Raw genomic sequence first — 18,064 nt, 5'->3', positions numbered from 1 at the left:
TTTTTTTTGAGACAGGTTTTATCTTTGTACTGTCCTTGAACTCACTCTGTAGACCAGGCTGACTTTGAACTCACAGAGCTCTGCCTCCCAAGTGCTGGAATTAAAGGTGTGTGCCATCATGCATGGTTGAAGTACATTTTAAATAAGAAAAATACTTTAGCCGTGTGGTGCTGAAGCACTCCCTAATCCCAGCACTGGGCAGGCAGAGGCAGGCAAATCTCTGAGTTCAAGGCCAGCCTGGTTTACAGAGTGAGCTCCATAACAGCCAGGGCTACACTGAGATACCCTGTCTCAGAAAACCAATGGGGAAAAAAGAACAAGAAAAACACTTTAAAATGATTTCTCATGCAGCTTTGTTATAGTTATAAATGGATTAATGATCATGTGGATGTCTAAGGTCTGCACTGCCACCTAGAGCCATGTTAGTGTCTGAGGGCCACACTGCCACCGGGGCTGTGCCACTCTTTAGTTGCTTGCACGGCTACCTGGGGCAGTGGTGACATCCTAACCCAGCTATTGCTGAGGACCATGTCTGGGTCTGTAGTCTGTGTTGAAGTCTGAGACCCATGCTGCCTCTAAAGGTTTCACAAAGCTTGGGGTCTGGGCTACAGCCTGTGGCCATGTTGGTGTCTGGAGGCTGTGGCGTAGCCAGAGGCATCCTGATCTGAGTGGCTTGTTCTGCTACCCAGGATCCATGATGTCTTCCAGACCCAAGCTGCTGCTGAAGGCCATGTTTGGGTCCATGGTCTGCTACAGCTGGTGTCTGTGTTGATGTCTGTGGCCTGTGCTACCACAGGGGTCTTAGGAGCCATTCGTGATGAAGTTAGAAGGCCATGCTAAGCTGACCCCTCCCTTCACTGGCCCCGCACCTCACTGGACACTGTGGCAAGAGAACTAATCCCACCGGCATGGGAGAGCTGCCCTCCCCCAACTCAGGAGAGATGACCCCACCCCCTCACCATAAATGAGGGAGAACTGGCCCCAATGACATAGACATAGGCATGGGAGAGCTGACTCCACCCCTTGCCTGAGAGGGGTCAGGCCCTCAGCTGGACCTTGGGTTGGCTCACCCTATCATCTACCCCTTCTAGGACCTGCTAGAGCTTGTGAAAGGAGCCATACCAGCAGGATCTCCTTAGGGCAGCCTCAGGATATCTGAGAGGAGTTTTGGTGAGGGTCCAGTGATGATAGTGTACCAGAAACCAGAGGCCTTAAACCAGACCAATGACTTACTGCAAAAGAGCATTTGCAACAAAAGGGTACTATGTGATACATCAGGGCTCCCAGTGCCACTAGGGCAAATGAAGAGGTATTGGAGAAGTGAGAAAGACAGAGGAGGGTTGAGGGCTTTGGTTTTTGTTTTGTTTTTCTTTTTGTTTGTTTGCTTGTTTGTTTCTTTTGGGGGTAAACAGAATTGGGGTGCATAATGTGAAATTTCCAAAGAATCAATAAGGAAAGTATGTTTAAAAAAAACATTTAAAAATTGAGTAGGGCTGGAGAGATGGCTCACGGGCTGGAGAGATGGCTCAGCGGTTAAGAGCACTGACTGTTCTTCCAGAGGTCCTGAGTTCAATTCCCAGCAACCACATAGTGGCACACAACCACCTTGAATGAGATCTGGTGCCCTCTGCTGGCCTGCAGGCAGAAGACTGTATACACAATAAATAATACAATCTTTAAAAAAAATTGAGTGATGGGTATTTTACACACACACAATTATAGTATGGAATTTGTGGTAAATAGTGATTTTTCAAGAGATAGGCAGGAGCACCTGCTGTGCAAGCATAAGGACCTGAGTTCAGATCCCAGCACTCAGGCCTTTGCAAGTGTATTCTCAGTGGCTGTAGTGGGTGGAGACAAGGATCACTTGGTCTTCCTGACTGCCAGCCTAGTACTAGGTTCAGTGAGAGCCCTGCATCAAGGGAGTAGGGTGGAGGGTAATACAGCAGAAGACCTGATGTTTTTTGGCCTTTGTGCAAGTGTACACACACACACACACACACACACACACACACACACACACACACTCACGCACGCACACACACACACGGGGAGTTGGGGAGGGAGAGAGGGAGATCATGTAGGTCTGTGACTCCTTACTTTGCCTCCTCATCATATCCTTAAAGTAATAATCTAGTAGGAGTTTTGGTTTCTTCTTTTCCAATTAGAGCCCATTAGGTAGAATAGTTTCCTGTCTCATATAATTGTGCCCTGTACTGCTACTCCCTAATTGGGAGGAAAACAAAAACCAAAAACTTTACAGTGTAGATTTGTACAATCTGGCCAACTGACTTTATTCACCTAACTCATGCTTAAGGCTGCACTTACAATAATTAAATACTAAAATAGTTTTAAATGAATATGTCTCCCCTGCTCCCTAGCTTGAAGGGTAAGGGGCTGTTACAGGTACTAACATTGCTTCGTTGGAGAGTCTGTTGGTAGTTCCAGACATAATATAGAAAGAAGAGATAGAAAAGGGAGAGAGATGTGGTTTACAAAGCCAGTTAAGTGTCTGCTTCTGTTTCACTGATTGTGTCTGTCTAAACCTATTAGCAAGAAAGAATTGGAAGCCTGGTAGTTAGCCTTTAATAGCCTGTGTATTAGAGAAAAGCAAGGAAAGCAGGTGGTAATGTTGAGTGAAGCACTGTGTAGTTTGACTTCATGTATTAATTTTGCTGACGTCATTAATTTCATAAGTGCTATCACTAAATCATTTGTCCATTTAGCAGAAATACAGGATAAATGAAAACGGGCATTCTTTTAAAAGATAGTATGTTTATTATACTTGTTATGTGCTTTGTAGTGATGTTTCTATTCAGATGCATGGAGCACTGTGACCATATTCACTCACTTCCCCTTACTTGCTCCTGTCCTCTCTTAATAGTCTACTTTCTCTTCACAGCCCCAGGTCTGTTTTGTGTCTGTATGTCGTGGGTGTATGTATCTACAGGCAAATGGATAGAATCGGAGATCATCATATTTAGCATAATAAGCCAGACCCAGAAAGATACGTATAGGATGTTTTCTCTCACATGTGAAACCTAGATTGATTGATTGTATGCATTTCTTTCTCTCACCATAGTAATCTTAAGACTTAAAGCAGTGTATTGAGTAAGGTCGAGCTTTCATAATTAATAAGAAGTCTCCATGTCATTATTGGGGAACTGACAGTCCCAACAAAAAAGCCCGATTATAATAATCATCACAGAGGAGGAAAGAAAGGCCTCTGACAAACAATCAACATCCTGCTTATTCCATGCCTAGCTGGAGAGTCCCCTTCTTCTTCTCAGAGTCCTCTTTGCCCAGAAATCCTGCATAGCTATTGGCTGTTCAGCTTTTTATTAAACCAATCAGAGTGGCACATCTTCACAGTGTACAAAAAGATTATTCCACAACAGATTGATTTCTGTCATTGGTCTCTTTATGTGCCAGCTTTTTGTTACTAATCTCTATATGTGGACCATCCTCACCTCTTTGTAATGAAGCAAACTTAGTCAGGGTGGAATGGTGTGCATGTGTGTGTGCTAATGCGTTGTTGAATTCAGTGTACAAGCATTTTACTAAATAACTGCATCTGTGTGCATCAGGGATACTGGTCTGTAATTATTCTTGTTTATACTTACTCAATTTTGGTATCAGGGTAATACTGACTACATAATGAGTTCTATAGTGTTCCCTTTCTGCTTTTTACTGTAACATATATGTGATAGAATTTAGGATTTTAAAGACACTACTAGTTGGGGTGGAGAGATGGCTCAGTATGTATTTGCTCTGCTAAGCATGATGACTGGAGTTCATATGTACAAAACACATGTAAAACATGGGTATAGTGGCATGTGACTGTGATTTGTGTCTTCATTACTGTTCTGTTGATGTGATAAGACACCACAATTGAGGCAACCTTTAAGAAAGTTTGTTTAGGGCTTACATTTTCAGAGGGTGAGTCTCATGGTAGGGAACATGGCAGCAGGCAGACAGGCATGGTTCTGGAACAGTAGCTTAGAGCTTACATCATTATTCACAAGCACAAGAGGCAGAGAGAGAGAGACACTGAAAATGACATGGGATTTTGAAACCTCAAACCCACCCCCCAATGACACACCTCCCCTAACAGGCTACACCTCCTAATCCTTCCCAAACAGTTCCACTGATTGGGAACCAAGCATTCAAATATGTGAGCCTATGGTAGCCATTCTCCTTCAAACCACCCCAGCCCTCACGCCAGCATTGGGGTATAGAGATAAATGGTGTCAGGTGCTCCCTGGCCAGTCCTGCTGAAACTACAACCTTCAGCTTCAGTAAAGAGACCTTGTCTCGAAAAAGCTGAATGAGGAATGAGTCACCATACTGAACCTCTGGCCTCCACACAGCCATGTAACTCACCCCTCCACCTGGCCCCCAAGTCTATTTGGCAAAATTAGCCAAAATCAGGTTTAGACTCCATTTTATTGGCTATTTTCTACTGTGTTTTATAATTCTTATCTATTATAACTTCTTTGTTCCAGTCTTCAGGACTAAAAATAAATATGCTCAGAAACTACCTTTGAGTTAGTTGGTACAAACTGAAAAGTAATGAGCGTGTCCCCATACCATTAGAATATAGTGTTTAATGCTACCTTGGAACCAACCAGTACACATTAATAGATAACTTAATGTTCTTATTTAGGAATACTCTTTGACACATACACACCACATATATGACACAAAATAGAAGTGCACACTATACTTGAACACCATTCTACTTTGTTAAAAAAAAAAACCACACTTTTAGAATCCACACATCAGTGGGATTCTGTATTATTTAGTTTTGTTGTTCTGTGATTCACTTATTTCATTTAACTTGATCGCCAGTTCCACCCATGTTGCCACAAGAGTTTCTCTGTGTAACAACTGCTCTGGCTGTCTTGGAACTGGTTTTGTAGACTGGGTTGGCCTTGAACTCAGAGATCTGCCTGCCTCTGCCTCCTCAGTGCTGGAATTAAAGGTGTACAGCATGCAGTGAAATGTAGCATTTTCATCCACTTAATTATTAAATGGAGTATTTTGCAGCATGTACTTGGTAAGTCCCATCATAAGAGCACATGGCAATATCTTCATCTTAGTTCATAGCTAGCAACTGATGAACATACAAGGCAAATGAAAGTAGATAGAAACATGAAAACAATCACAGTATTATTGTGCTTGTGTCACTGAGGAAAATGAAATGCTTCACAGTTATAGACGAAGCTTTCCACTAACTAGAAGTAGGATATTTTGATTTTCAGAAAGATTATTTGCAGCAAATATTAGGTGAAATTTACCACTGTAGTATTGTGGAATATTATTTTAGATGTGTAAAGGTGTGTTACTTTTGTTTATGCTGCCTTTGTTTAACAATGTAAAGATGTGTGCTTAATTATCTAAAGATGTGTTGCATTTGTTTCACCTTGCCTGCCTGGTTGTCTAATAAAGAGCTGAATGGCCAACAGCTAGGCAGAGAAAGGATTGGCAAAGAGACAGAGAATACATAGGAGAAATCCAGGCTGGAGAAGGAGGAGAGAACAAGGGACATTCTCTGGGGTTAAAACCCAGGCAGCCACCAGCTAGACACAAGAAGCAGTGAAAGAAAAAATGTGTAGAGTAAGAAGCCCCCAAGCAAAGGATGGGTTAGCAGGTTAATTTAAGTTAAAAGAACTAGCCAGAAACGTGCCTAAGGTAGGCCAAGCATTCAAAACTAGTAATGTCTCTGTGTCATGATTTGGAAGCTGGTTGGTGACCTGAAAGAAAAAGTCTGGTGGTACATTGTAGAAAATATAGTTCTGTGCACAGAAGGTTCTGCGATTTCTGCCATTTTTCCAGAATGTGTTCATTGTGCACAAAAGAGATTCCAAACACATTAGCAGTTGATTCCTATCCCTCTTCTTGGCTAACTTGTCTATATTCGGGGTCTGTGTGTTTACCTGTCTGAACATTTCTTATAAACGCAGTTTTATAATGTGTAGCCTTACTGGTTTATTTGGGGTTTTGTTTGTGTTTTGTCAACTTGACACAGGGCCATCTGGAAAGAGGGAACCTCAGTTGAGGAATTGCCTCTCAGACTGGCCTGTAGGCAAGTCCATGGAACATTTTCTTGATTGATGATTGATATGGGAGGGCCCAACTCACTGTGGGTAGTGCCTCCCCTGAGCAGGTGGTGCTAGATTATATATATGCATGCAAATATGCAGCGGTCCTCCATGGTCTTTGCGTAAGTTCTTAGCCTCCCTCACGTGATGTACTATATCTGGTCACATGAAACAACTTCTCTCCCAAAGTTGCTTTTGGTCGTGGCTTTTATCAAAATGGAAAGCAAACTAGAACAGTAGCTTTTCTGTTTGGTTTCTTATATATAGCATAATGTTTTCAGATTGCTGTGTTGTACTGGCTAGTTTTTATATCAACTTGACATAAGCTAGAGTCATTTTAGAATAGGAAACCTCAACTGAGAAGTTGTCTCTACTAGATTGGCCTGTGGGCAGATTAATAATTGATGTAAGAGGGCCCAGCCTACTGTGGTTGTCACTACCCCTGAGTGCTAGAAGAAAGCGGGCTGAGCCACCCATGAGAGACAAGCCTGTAAGTAAGTAGCATTCTTCCATGACATCTACATCAGTGTCTGCTGCCAAGTTCCTGCCCTGTTTGATATTTTTTTACCCTGACTTGTCTCAGCGGTGAACTACAAACTGTAAAATGAAATAAACCCTTTTTTCCTGTTTACCGCTCTAGAGGTGGTTGGACCTGGGAGAGTGGAGCAGGTAAATGAGACAGACTTAAGGCTCATGAGTAAAGTGTAAATCACAAGGACAAGCCTCGCTGGTGGGCAAGCAAGATTCATGGAGCAAAAACATGTTTTTCCATACAGGCATATAAACAAATAATAAGCAAACTCTCTCCTATCCACTACACCTGCGAGGAACATGAAAGCGTAATCCAAGAACAGTTACTTGTTTTGAAGCAAGATCACAGACTCTTGTTTTGGTTTCTTGGGAGTTTTCTCACAAACACTCAGAAATTTCATAAGACTGTTCGTGGACAGTGTTCCAATACCCTCCAGTTATTTTTGGTCATGGTGTTTATCACAACAGTACAAACCCTAGCTAACCCATGTGTTAAAGATCTGTAGTTCATTCTTTATAGAGATAGTATTACATCAGGAATGTATATGTTGTTTTGTCTATTCATGAGTTAATTGGCATTTGAGCTGCTTTGGGACTACTGTGCATAGTGCTGCTGTAAGCACTTGAGTAAATTCTGAGTGCTTTTTATCAGTTCCTACAGACACTTCATTCTTATGTCTGAGAGGGGGGCAGGGAAAGGAGAGAGGAGAGAGAGAATTTAAGAGACATGAGTATTTAAGAGTCTATTTCCACCCAACTGAGTTATGCATGTATCTGCTACAAAAAGAACCTTCTCTGAGGGTTAAGAGATTTGCTAATCTGTGTGTGTTAAGAACTTAGGGTACAGTTTCTTACTATATATACTCAACATAACAATAATATTAGGTTCTCCCCTAAAGACTATGACCTAGACAGCCATGGTTTTTTGGCCCTGGTAATGGTAGCAGATATGGTTCTGTCTTGTGTAGTAGTCAGGAAGCTGTTTGCCTGCCTGATGGTTCCTGTTACTGGATTCACACCACTATTACACTAGAGGGCATGTCTTGCCAGGCCAGTCACTATTTTATATCCCACTAATATTTATGTTCTTCATTGATAATATTTCTTTTTGTTGTTGTTGTTTACTCACTGAAAATGACACTGGGTTACATAAAGACATTTACATACACGTATATAATGTATATTTGAGCATATTTCTCCCATGCAACACTTCCCTTCTCTTGTTAGTCATACCATGTGTACTTATATGAGTTTATGTATTTATGTGAAATCTAAAAATCACAAATGAGATAAAACATGTACTTTTTACCTACTTGAGACTGACTTTATTTGCCTAATTATTATCTTCAGGTGCATTCATTTTTCTGTAAACTTCCTTCTTTATAGCTAAAAGAATTCTCTATATGCATGTGTGCATACATTTTCTTTGTCCATTACTCTGTAGGTGGATATCTAAGTTGACTCTTAAAGCTGTTGTGAACTCCACATGGAGTTGATTTTTGTGCAGAATGAGAAAGTTTTATTCTTCTACATGTGTATCATTGATAATGTTTCTAAGATTAATTCCTAGAAGTAGAATTACTAGGCAAAGAAATAATACTTTCAGAGCCTTTGAATCATTAGCATACTGCTCTCCAGAAAGACTTAACATGAATGTGATGAATGCTGACACCTTTTCTGCTTATTTAACAAGTTGAGCATTTTCCTATAAGTTATTGGCCCATTTGTGTGACTTTTAAACATATTTATTTGTGCTTGTTAACACAATAATTTTCTAATAATTTGTAAGAATAGCTTTTACTGACCAATAATAGTGTGACTATTGTTTTATTTCTTGTTATACCTTAATTTTTCTTTATTGTAGGTTAATCTGAGTGTGTTTTATTTTATTTTAACTTTTTGTAGAGAACAAACATAGCCTGGATTGAAAAATGCACTATATTTTTTCCAGTTCCTATTATAATTTATTTGTGTTGTAAGGTAAATTTGTTTCTAAAGGTTATGTTAGTCTTTTAAAAATAGGTTATAACCCCCTTCCCTCCCCCCCAAAACCCTTAATCCTAGCACTTAGGAGGCAGAGGCAGGCAGATCACTGTGAGTTCGAGGCCAGCCTGGTCTACAGATTGAGTTACCAGACAACTGGGTCTATCTATACAGAGAAATTGTCTCAAACAACAATTCACCCCCCCCAAAAAAAAACAAAAAAAGATTTTTATAGAGCTGGGTGTCACATTTCACACCTTTAATCCCAGCACTTGGGAGACAGAGACAAGCAGATCTTTGTGACTCTGTATTGGAGGCCAGCCTGGTCTACTTAGTCAGAGCTACAGAGTGAGACCCTGCCTCACATAATAAAAGATTGCAAAGAAAAGAGAAATGTGTGTCTGTCGGCCTGTCTATCTGTGCACACATGGTGATTAAGATTATTTTGTTAGGTGAAGGAAAATGCTATTTTCTGCTGGGCTAATTTTCAGTTCTGAATTGAAACGACTGACTGGCTTATTTTCTTTTTAGTGCAAGTTAATTGAACAAGAAACCAGACAAATTTAGCTATATAAGCAGAATTTCATGCTGACTCTCTCTCTCTCTCTCTCTCTCTCTCTCTCTCTCTCTCTCTCTCTCTCTCTCTCTCTCTCTCTCTCTCCCTCTCTCTCTCTCTCCCCCTCTCTCCCCTCTCTCTGGGGGCTGGACTTCTGGCAGCTGGCGTGGCTTCTGGTTGATCAGGGGATCTCTGCCCCAAGTTTTGGGCTGGGACTTAGCCGAGAGGAGGGGAGGGTGGATTGGAGATTGTTCTGGGGGGAGAGGCACCAAGAGAGGGGAAGGGCGAGTAGCCTACCTGGACTTCTGGTTGCTGGTGTGGTCAAGCAGGGGTTCTTCCTGTTTCCTTTTATTAGGGTTAATAAGAGGTAGTGGAATAATCTTTGGGGGAACAAAGTGTATGGATATATATATATATATATCGGATAAGAAAGAAATGAACACATTAATATTTAAGCTTCTATTGCAGTTTTTTAAACCTTTATCGAGACTTTTAAAATAGTCCTGTTTCTCGCAAATTTTATGAATAAACCAAACCGTACGAAGCACTTTTATATTGCTTATATTTAATATATGAATAGTTATGAAAATCATCATTTGGTTTTAGGGTTTCTTCATATTTAATAGTTTTCTTTACTTCACAGAAATACCGGTATCAGGATGAAGAGGTACCTCCTCCAGAGCACATTTCCCAAGTCACTAATGAGGTGCTAGGACCAGAATTGGTTCATGTCTCAGAAAAGAACCTGTCAGAGATAGAGAATGTCCATGGATTTGTTGCTCATTCTCATATTTCACCAGTAAAGGTAGGACAATAGCTGTTTGTTCTTATTGCTTATTGCTATGACTTAGATGTTACTTTTGTTTAAAGTTCTACATATCTAGGGTTATAATCAATGTACTGTTTTGCATATTTTGAACTTTATATATCAACTTGCATTTTTGTGCACTTTATAGTCCTACAACTTACTACTTAGTTTCATAATCTAGAGTTTTAGTTTTATAAGCATTCGTAATTTTTCCCATTTTTAGTTGGTATTGAATTATTTTCAGGTTATTGCTAGCTAAAAATACACATAGGACACCCTCCCCCATTAATGGTGCCAAACTACAATATTTGTATAATTTTCACTTTGAAAAGCAAAATACAAGGCTTTAATTGGACTGTTTTCTCATAAATACAGAATGGTCTATTTTTCTTTTGAAGTGATATCTCATTGTGACTCGAATGTACTCTCCCTTTTTATTACTTAGCTAGGATATACTCATTGGTTAGGCTTCTTGGTTTGTGACTTTCCTACTTAAGATTTTTGCTTGTTTTTCTGTGGAACATCATTTTGAGCAGTTTGTGAACGAGTGAGTTTTTTGGTTTTTGTGTTTGTTTCTTTGTTGTTGTTATCCATCCCCCTCCACATTCTGATTACAGTCCTTTAGGTTTATTGTGAGTATTGTTTATAAACATTTCTTTACCTTTTCTATAGCTCAAACGAACCTAGGCTCTTCAGTCCTATTTCAGCCTCCTGAGTGCTACTGGGATTACAGGCCTGGGCAACCATGCCCAGTGCTATATCAAGTGTTTTCTAAAGTTAGTACTTAATATCAAAACTTGGAGAATGTTAAGAAGTTGCCCAGCATGGTGCTATACACTTGTAATCTCCATACCTAGGAAGGCTGACTACATAGAGAACCGTGGTCTTCCCTTCACTTCCCAAATTAAGAAGATTAAAAATTAAACATATTGCATAGTATATTTGTACTGTATATATTTATACTGTAATATATTCCTATTTGCTTACTTATTCTTTTCTCATACAATATATCCTGACCACATTTTCCTGTTCCTCCACTCCTCCGACTTCTACTCTCCCTTCCAGATCCTCTCCCCCACCCTTGTCTCCACACAGAAAAGAGTAGGTCTCCTAGGGACATCACCCAAACATGGCACAATAAGATACAATAATATCAGGCACAAACTCTCATATCAAGACTGTATAAGGCAACCCAGTAGGAGGAAAGGGATTCTAAGAGCAGGCAAAAGAGTCAGAGACACCCCCACTCTCTCCGTCAGGAGTCCCACAAAATCACCAAGCTAACAACCATTGTAAGCAATGGGAGTGTTACAGCTGTAGCGCTGCAAAGGAGGGAGAGGTATCTTGACTTGTCCCAAAGCCAGGCTACCTGAAGCTGGGGTGTCGTGAGGGCTGGTCTTGTTGCAGGACATAGCAATCTTGCTCCTCTCTTAGAGAGAGCTGTTAGAGCTGAGCTCTGCTCTGCTCCCCTAAGTGAACATCTTAGCAGAGCTCGGGCCTTCTTCAGCTATAGTCTGCTGTAGGGGAAGCCCCTGCAGAAATGTAGCAGTCTCCTCCAACTCTGGAGAATTGTTATTTTTTCTGCTATAGCCTTGTCAGCCCCTAAAGGGAACAAACATCTCAGCAAGTTTCTTCTGGTTTTGTGTTCCTCTCTTCTGCTTAGTCCCCCTAAGGGAACATCTCTGCAAGTTCTTCTGTTCTTTGCTGATAAATGAAGATCTTCACCCAAGACTCTTTTGAGAAAGGTTTATTTGTGAAGGAGGAGTCCAAGAGAGTGATTGTCTCTGCCAGGGTGGTAAATGACACCCCACAACTGAACAGGCAGAGGGGCTTATATATGACTTCTTAGGGGCAGAGTTTTTCCAGGGAGAGGAGTTTCTGCTCAGGGATTGGCTAGTTTAGTGGGTCAGGGCCAGACATGGCTCTGATTTCAGGGCCAAGCTTGTGTTTCTTTCACTGGTCCTCTTACCCTTTTGGCTCTAATTTTTAGGGCCAGGGCTTATTTCTTTCACTGACTCTGATTCTAGGAGCAAAGTGTGTTTCTTTGGCACTAGTTTCAGAGTCAGGGTGTTTTTCTTTGATTCTCAGTTCTTTCCCTGGCTCATGTTTCAGATCCTGGGTGTGTTTCTTTCATGGAAACTCTTGAGTTCAGAGTCAGGGTGCTCAGGGGTTAGTTGGTTTTGTGTTTCAGTTGTTCAGAGGCAAAGTTGGTTCTGGTGTCAGGACCAAAGTGTGTTGCACCTGCCTTGACCAGCAAGGAAGACACAACACTCGGACTCTTCTTTAAGCAGTTTATTCAGGAACCTTGAACAATCTTTTGACCCTGGGGAGTGCCAACCCACAGCTTAAAAGCCCTTGGGCGGCCAACCCCAGTATGCCACGTGGAACATGCAGATAGGTCCACATACTCGGAAGCAAGCCTGATATCCAGCCTTAACCAAATACAGGTGGGGCTCTTAAGAAGTTGTTTATCACAGAGAGCACTTGCTGGCGGGCTAGCAGAAGGTGTAAGCCAGCGCCATCTTAAGGGTGCGGCACTTCGCAGCTCTCTACAAAAGTGGGTTTCTTTGGCTGACCCTTTGGCCCTGTAACCATAAATTATATGTAAAGGATCTAGCACAGATCCATGCAGGCTCCACAATTGCTGATTTAGTCTCTGTGAGACCCCATGAGCCCTGGTTAGTTGATTCCACAGGCTGAGCTCTCTGGGTGGCCTTTACTCCCCACCCCCACTCCCAAAATACCCCCTCTTCCTCTTCTGCTGGAGCTCTGAGAGAAGAGACCTAATGGAGACCTCTAACCTGGACTCTTGTCTCTCCAACTCATGTTTGGCTGTAAGTCTCTGCATCTACTCGCTCCAATCAGCTGATGGGCAAAGCCTCTGTTAGTATTTAGGCATGTGTACTGGCCTGCCCTTGGAGTCCTGACAGGATATGCCCTCAGCTGCTGCCACTAATAGCACTGCCTGTGCCTATTCAGTATGTTCCCATTGAAAAGGGTCATGCCCCTCCCCCTCCTGCAAGCATTTCGATAGATCGGATGGGATGGCCAGGCATGGATCATGGCACTCGAGAGCCAAAGAATACTGAGTGTTACAGCTTGGATGGAAAGATATTCTGGCACTCGAGAATCACAGAATACTGGGTGTTACAGCTTGTATAGAAAGGTATTCTGGCACTCAGGAGCCAAGGAATACCACAGGTCACAGCATAGCAGCTTACAGTCCTGCTTCAGGGAAAGGCTTCCCCCCAGTATCAGCTCTGCTCCAGCAGGAGAGGGCTTCCACAGCGAAGTTGTTACAGTTCAGCTCCATATCCCCTGCCCCACCACACACACACACACACACACACACACACACACAGAGTATAACAATTTCAGTTCACCAGGGGCAGGTTTACCCCAGAAAAAAGTGTTACAGTCCTGCTCTGCTCCACCCAGGGTCGTCTCTGCTCAGGTGAAAGAAGGTCTCAGTGAGCCAAACCTCATTCAAGAGCTATATTGGGAGGGAAGAATCCAGGATAGCCAGGTAGCATGAACAGCCAGAAGCTGAACAGACACGGGGTTTATATAGGGATACTTAGGGGGCGGAGTTTTCCAGAGTGGGCATTGGTCAGATTTCAATGCTGAGTTTAGGATGGCTAGAACTCCTACTCAGGAATTGGTTAGTTTTCTGCACAGGGTTAGGGTCAGATTTGGCTCTGGTTTCAGGGCCAAAGTGTATTTCTTTCTCTGGTCCTTTTTAGCCTTTTGGCTCTAGTTTTAGGGTCAGGGTGTATTTCTTTCACTGACTCTGATTCCAGGGATAAAGTGTGTTTCTTTGACTCTGGTTTCAGGGTCAGGGTATATTTCTTTGGCTCTGGTTGCAGGGCCAAAGTGTGTTTCTTTGACGCTGCTCAGGGTGTGTTTCTTTGGCTGGACTCTTTTCCCTACACCTCTCTCCTCCCCCACCCCTCCTGCTTCTTTCCTCTGTCACACTGCTCCTTTATCCAGAGGCCAGTCTTCCTCCCTCCCCTTCCCCTGTTTTACGATCCTTTTCCCCTAATAAAAAACCCCTCCACTTGAACTTTGTCACATGGCATCTTTCTCTTAAGTACTGCTATTTTACAATTACAACACTTTCTGATGATAACTGGACAAGGCACCTACCGATATGAGTAAAGCAGATCATTAAGAATCATTCTTTTCTTTCTTTTTTATCTTTTCTAATTCCATCCATTTGCCTGCAAATTTCATGGTGTCATTTTTTTTTAACAGCAGATAATACTCCATTGTGTAAATGTACCACATTTTCTTTATCTATTCTTCAGTTGAGGGACATCTAGGTTATTTCCAGTTTCTAGCTATTGTGACTAAAGCTGCTATGGACATAGTTATCCAGATGCCCTTGTGGTAGGATGGAACATATATGTCCAAGAGTGATATTTCTGGGTCCTGAGGTAGATCAATTCCCAATTTTCTGAGGAACTTTCATACAGATTTCCATAGTGATGGTGCAAATTTGCACTCTGACCAGCAAAGGAGGAGTGTCCCCTTGCTCCACATCCTTGCCAGCATGAGCTGTCACTTGTGTTACTGATCTCAACTATTCTGAGAGGTCTGAGATGGCGCCTCAAAGTCATTTTGGTTTGCATTTCCCTGATGGCTAAGGATGTTGAACATTCCTGGCCATTTGCGATTTCTCTGTTGAGAATTCTGTTTAGATTTGGATCCCATTGAATTATTTGGTTTGTTGATGTCTAGTTTCTTGAGTTCTTTATATATTTTGGAAATTAGCCCTCTGTTGGATGTGGAGTTGATGAAAATCTTTTCTCATTCCATAGGCCGCTGTTTTGTTCTTTTAATAGTGTCTTTGACAGGCCTTTCAGTTTCATGAGGCTCCATTTGTTCATTCTTGATCTCAGTACCTGGGATATCTGTGTTCTAGTCAGGATTTTGTCTCCTGTGCCAGCGCATTCAAAGCTCTTCCCCACATTTTCTTCTGGCAGGTTCAGATCTTTGATCCACTGGACTTGAGTTTTGTGTCGGGTGATAAATACGGATTTATCTGCAGTCTTCTACATGCAGACATCCAGTTAGACTACCGCCATTTATTGAAGATGCTTTCTTTTCTTCTGTTTTGCGTTTCTGGATTTTTTATTAAAAAAAAAAAACAGGTGTCCATAGGGGTATGGATTTATATTTGAGTCTTCAATTCGATTCTCATTTAAACAAGGTGTTGAAGAAAGCCATGTCAGAGTTGGAAACAACCCCTGAAGTAAATACTGTGCAGAAGTCTAGACTTCTGCATTGACGTTCTGTGTACTGGGTACCTGTTAGGAAATAGGGTAGGGCATAGAGGGAGGGCTGCTGTGGGGAGGCATGTGCCAACGTGAGGTTCTTATGTGGTACTGCTTCATCACTCTTATTACTGAGCTGGTAACAAGTTCATCCAGAGCTAAGTATGAAGCTAATTATGATTTTATCAGTTAAGAAACTGGAAAGGGTACTTTCTGGCTAATGTTGGGGAAATTGCAATGACATGAATAAAACAAAATAATTTATATGTATTTCCTCTTAAATGGCAAGGAAAGTTTTATTTAAACTAGCATGTACAACATAAATATTGTTAAAAGAAACTTGAAATAAAAGAGAAGGGTCTATGGACAAGTTTATCTCCTGCTTGCATACATTTTATACATTACCAGTGAGAATATTGCAAAAGGAAGACATGTAGTAGCTCTTAATAGTTTTTCAAAAATTATCAAACCACGGGGTTTACAGAAGGAAATAATATAATCAAATATAAGCCTTTGAACTGAATGCTATAGGAATATAATCTTTCCTGTTTTAAGTAAATAATGAGCAATTTTGAAATTAACTCATTTTTACAATTCTGGAACATATAAGTGTTGAGTTTTTAATTTTTAAATATTTTAAAAATGATATGTGCCTGTGTTGTACACATATGCATTTCTTACCCCCCCCCCAAAAGTATTGGATCCCTAGGAGCTGGAGTTACAGGTGATTGTAAAGCTGCTGATTTGGGCACTGGGAATCTACTGTGAATTCTCTGAAAGAACAGTACAAGCTCTCAACCACTGAGCTGTCTCTCCAGCCCTAAGGAGTTTTTCATTTAAATGTTTGTTTTGTTTTGTTTTGTTTTTTCAGTTTTCTTCCTTTCTTGTTGTGGTGACCATAAACTAAAACCAGATAATTTGTATCTAACTTTGATGACCACCCCATGGGAGGCCTCACTCTCCTTGGGGAGTGGATGGAGAGTGGGATGGGGGGATTGGTGGGGCTCATGGGAGGTTGGGATTGGTATGTAAAATAAGATGGTTTTAAATTTAAATTAAAAAAGAAAAGAAAAAAAAAAGACCAAATAATTTGTATCCAATTTGACCACTAGGTGGTGCCCATACAGAAGGGATTTGCTTGTGTGAGAGAGAGTTGTGTGTCTGTATGTCTTTGTGTGTTTGCTTTTCTAAATAAATAGCACTCTTTGAGCACTAAGATTATTTAATACTTTGTTTTGTAATTATACCTTAAGACTTATGGGTTTATTTGTAAGTTTGGAAATATATGCAAATAATTGAGACCTATTTTGTCTAATTTTTACTGTCTGTACTTCTGTTATTTTAAAAATATATATTACACTCCTAAGCTTATTATGATACTCAAATTTTGCAACCTGATCATTAAGTATGTACTTTTCTGGGTGTAACAGTTCACACCTTTAGTGCCAGCACTCAAAGTAGAACTGCTAGGATGTATATGCTTGGCAAAACTGTGGTTCAGCTAGACAACAATGGCTGTATCCTGACAGAAAGTTCAAGAATCCAATAGTTGTTCAGTCCACAAAGCCAAATATCTCAGCTGGTCTTAAGGGTACATCAGAATCCCAAAGAATTAGGCCTTAATCCCAGGAAAGGAATGGACTTGCCAACAAGAGCGAGAGCAAGCGGGCAAAGATCAAAATGGTGCTGGAAAGATTGCTCAGTGGTTAGGAGCACTTGGTGCTTTTCCAGAGAAGTGGAGTTTGGTTCCCAGCCCCATCTCAGGTGACTCACAACCACCTGCAGCTCCAGCTCTAGGGGACCCAAATCACTCTTCTCGCCTCCATAGGCACTGGCATTCCCGTGGCAGACACAGAGTCACACAGACATATAAATAATTAATTTTAAAGGGGAAATTAAACTGTATCAAATGTTATTTTCCATATACCCTAACATATTAATAGCAGTTAGTTTGGTTTGTTGTTTTAAGTTGCGTATTACTTTCATTCACTATTTTAAATAAGCTGTCCAGGTTTTTCTGTAATTAACCTAAAGTTTGTTTTCGTGGAGTTCATCTTTCATCTCTTTTGTGGAATAAATAAAGTTCTTGCAAAGTACTCTTGATTGCCTTCTACATCCCAATCAAATTATGTGGAACAAATATGATTTTGATAACACACATTGTTTTGTATGCATATATGTTGGACAGTGGATGACCTAATCTACAGCCTAGATTTTTGTGCTTTGGATAACAAGTTATTTTCATAAAGAAGTTTTTTGAAAAATTGGAAGTTGTATAGTGAATAGATTTGAATAGGAAATTTATACATTTTAGAGCATACTTATTTGTGCTCTTGAGAAATGTGGAATGGAGTGATCTCTCAGATTTCAAGCTCTTGGATTTCTAGGATAAGTCTGTGTATGTACACTGAAGGATTACTGTTGTGTCCTTATTATTGTTTGCAACTTGAGGAAGGAGAATTGCATTTAGTATTTGTATTCAGTGTCCTTGTGATAATGATCCACAGTTACCAAAACTGTGGTGTTGTGTTTAGTTTTTCCTTTCTCTTGGTATTTGTCAGAATATATGGATCATGGTACATATTTCAGAATCAAACAGTCACTCTCTGTATTAACTGTATTAATGAGTTCTTTATTAAATACCTGATCCATAGTAAAACTTTGTTTTTCAGGAGGTCTTATTCTTTCCTTCAAAAGGGATTCTTAAATCTGTCAGGTTTTAATGCTTTTATATATTCCTCTACTGGACTTAAATAGAATTAATCTCTTTAGAACCACAGATTGCAAGCTGCTTTCCTAGGCCTTA

General features: G+C 40.8%; 1 protein-coding gene across 16 annotated transcripts in view; it reads left to right on the top strand.

The window, feature by feature from the left end:
- Dlg1 (discs large MAGUK scaffold protein 1) overlaps positions 1 to 18,064 on the top strand; it is a 190,025-nt gene that overhangs the window by 61,500 nt on the left and 110,461 nt on the right. For all 16 annotated transcript variants that reach the window (XM_040750948.1, XM_005071570.4, XM_040750953.1 and 13 more), the window contains one exon: positions 9,818 to 9,979. In XM_040750948.1, the coding sequence (XP_040606882.1) occupies positions 9,818 to 9,979 (162 nt within the window). The remainder of the gene's footprint in view (positions 1 to 9,817; positions 9,980 to 18,064) is intronic.

The sequence above is a fragment of the Mesocricetus auratus genome, unplaced genomic scaffold (assembly GCF_017639785.1).
Source record: "Mesocricetus auratus isolate SY011 unplaced genomic scaffold, BCM_Maur_2.0 Super-Scaffold_100008, whole genome shotgun sequence".
NCBI classification, from domain to species: Eukaryota; Metazoa; Chordata; class Mammalia; order Rodentia; family Cricetidae; genus Mesocricetus; species Mesocricetus auratus.
Note: the sequence above shows the minus strand (reverse complement) of the source record. Positions and strands in the feature narration are given on the sequence as shown.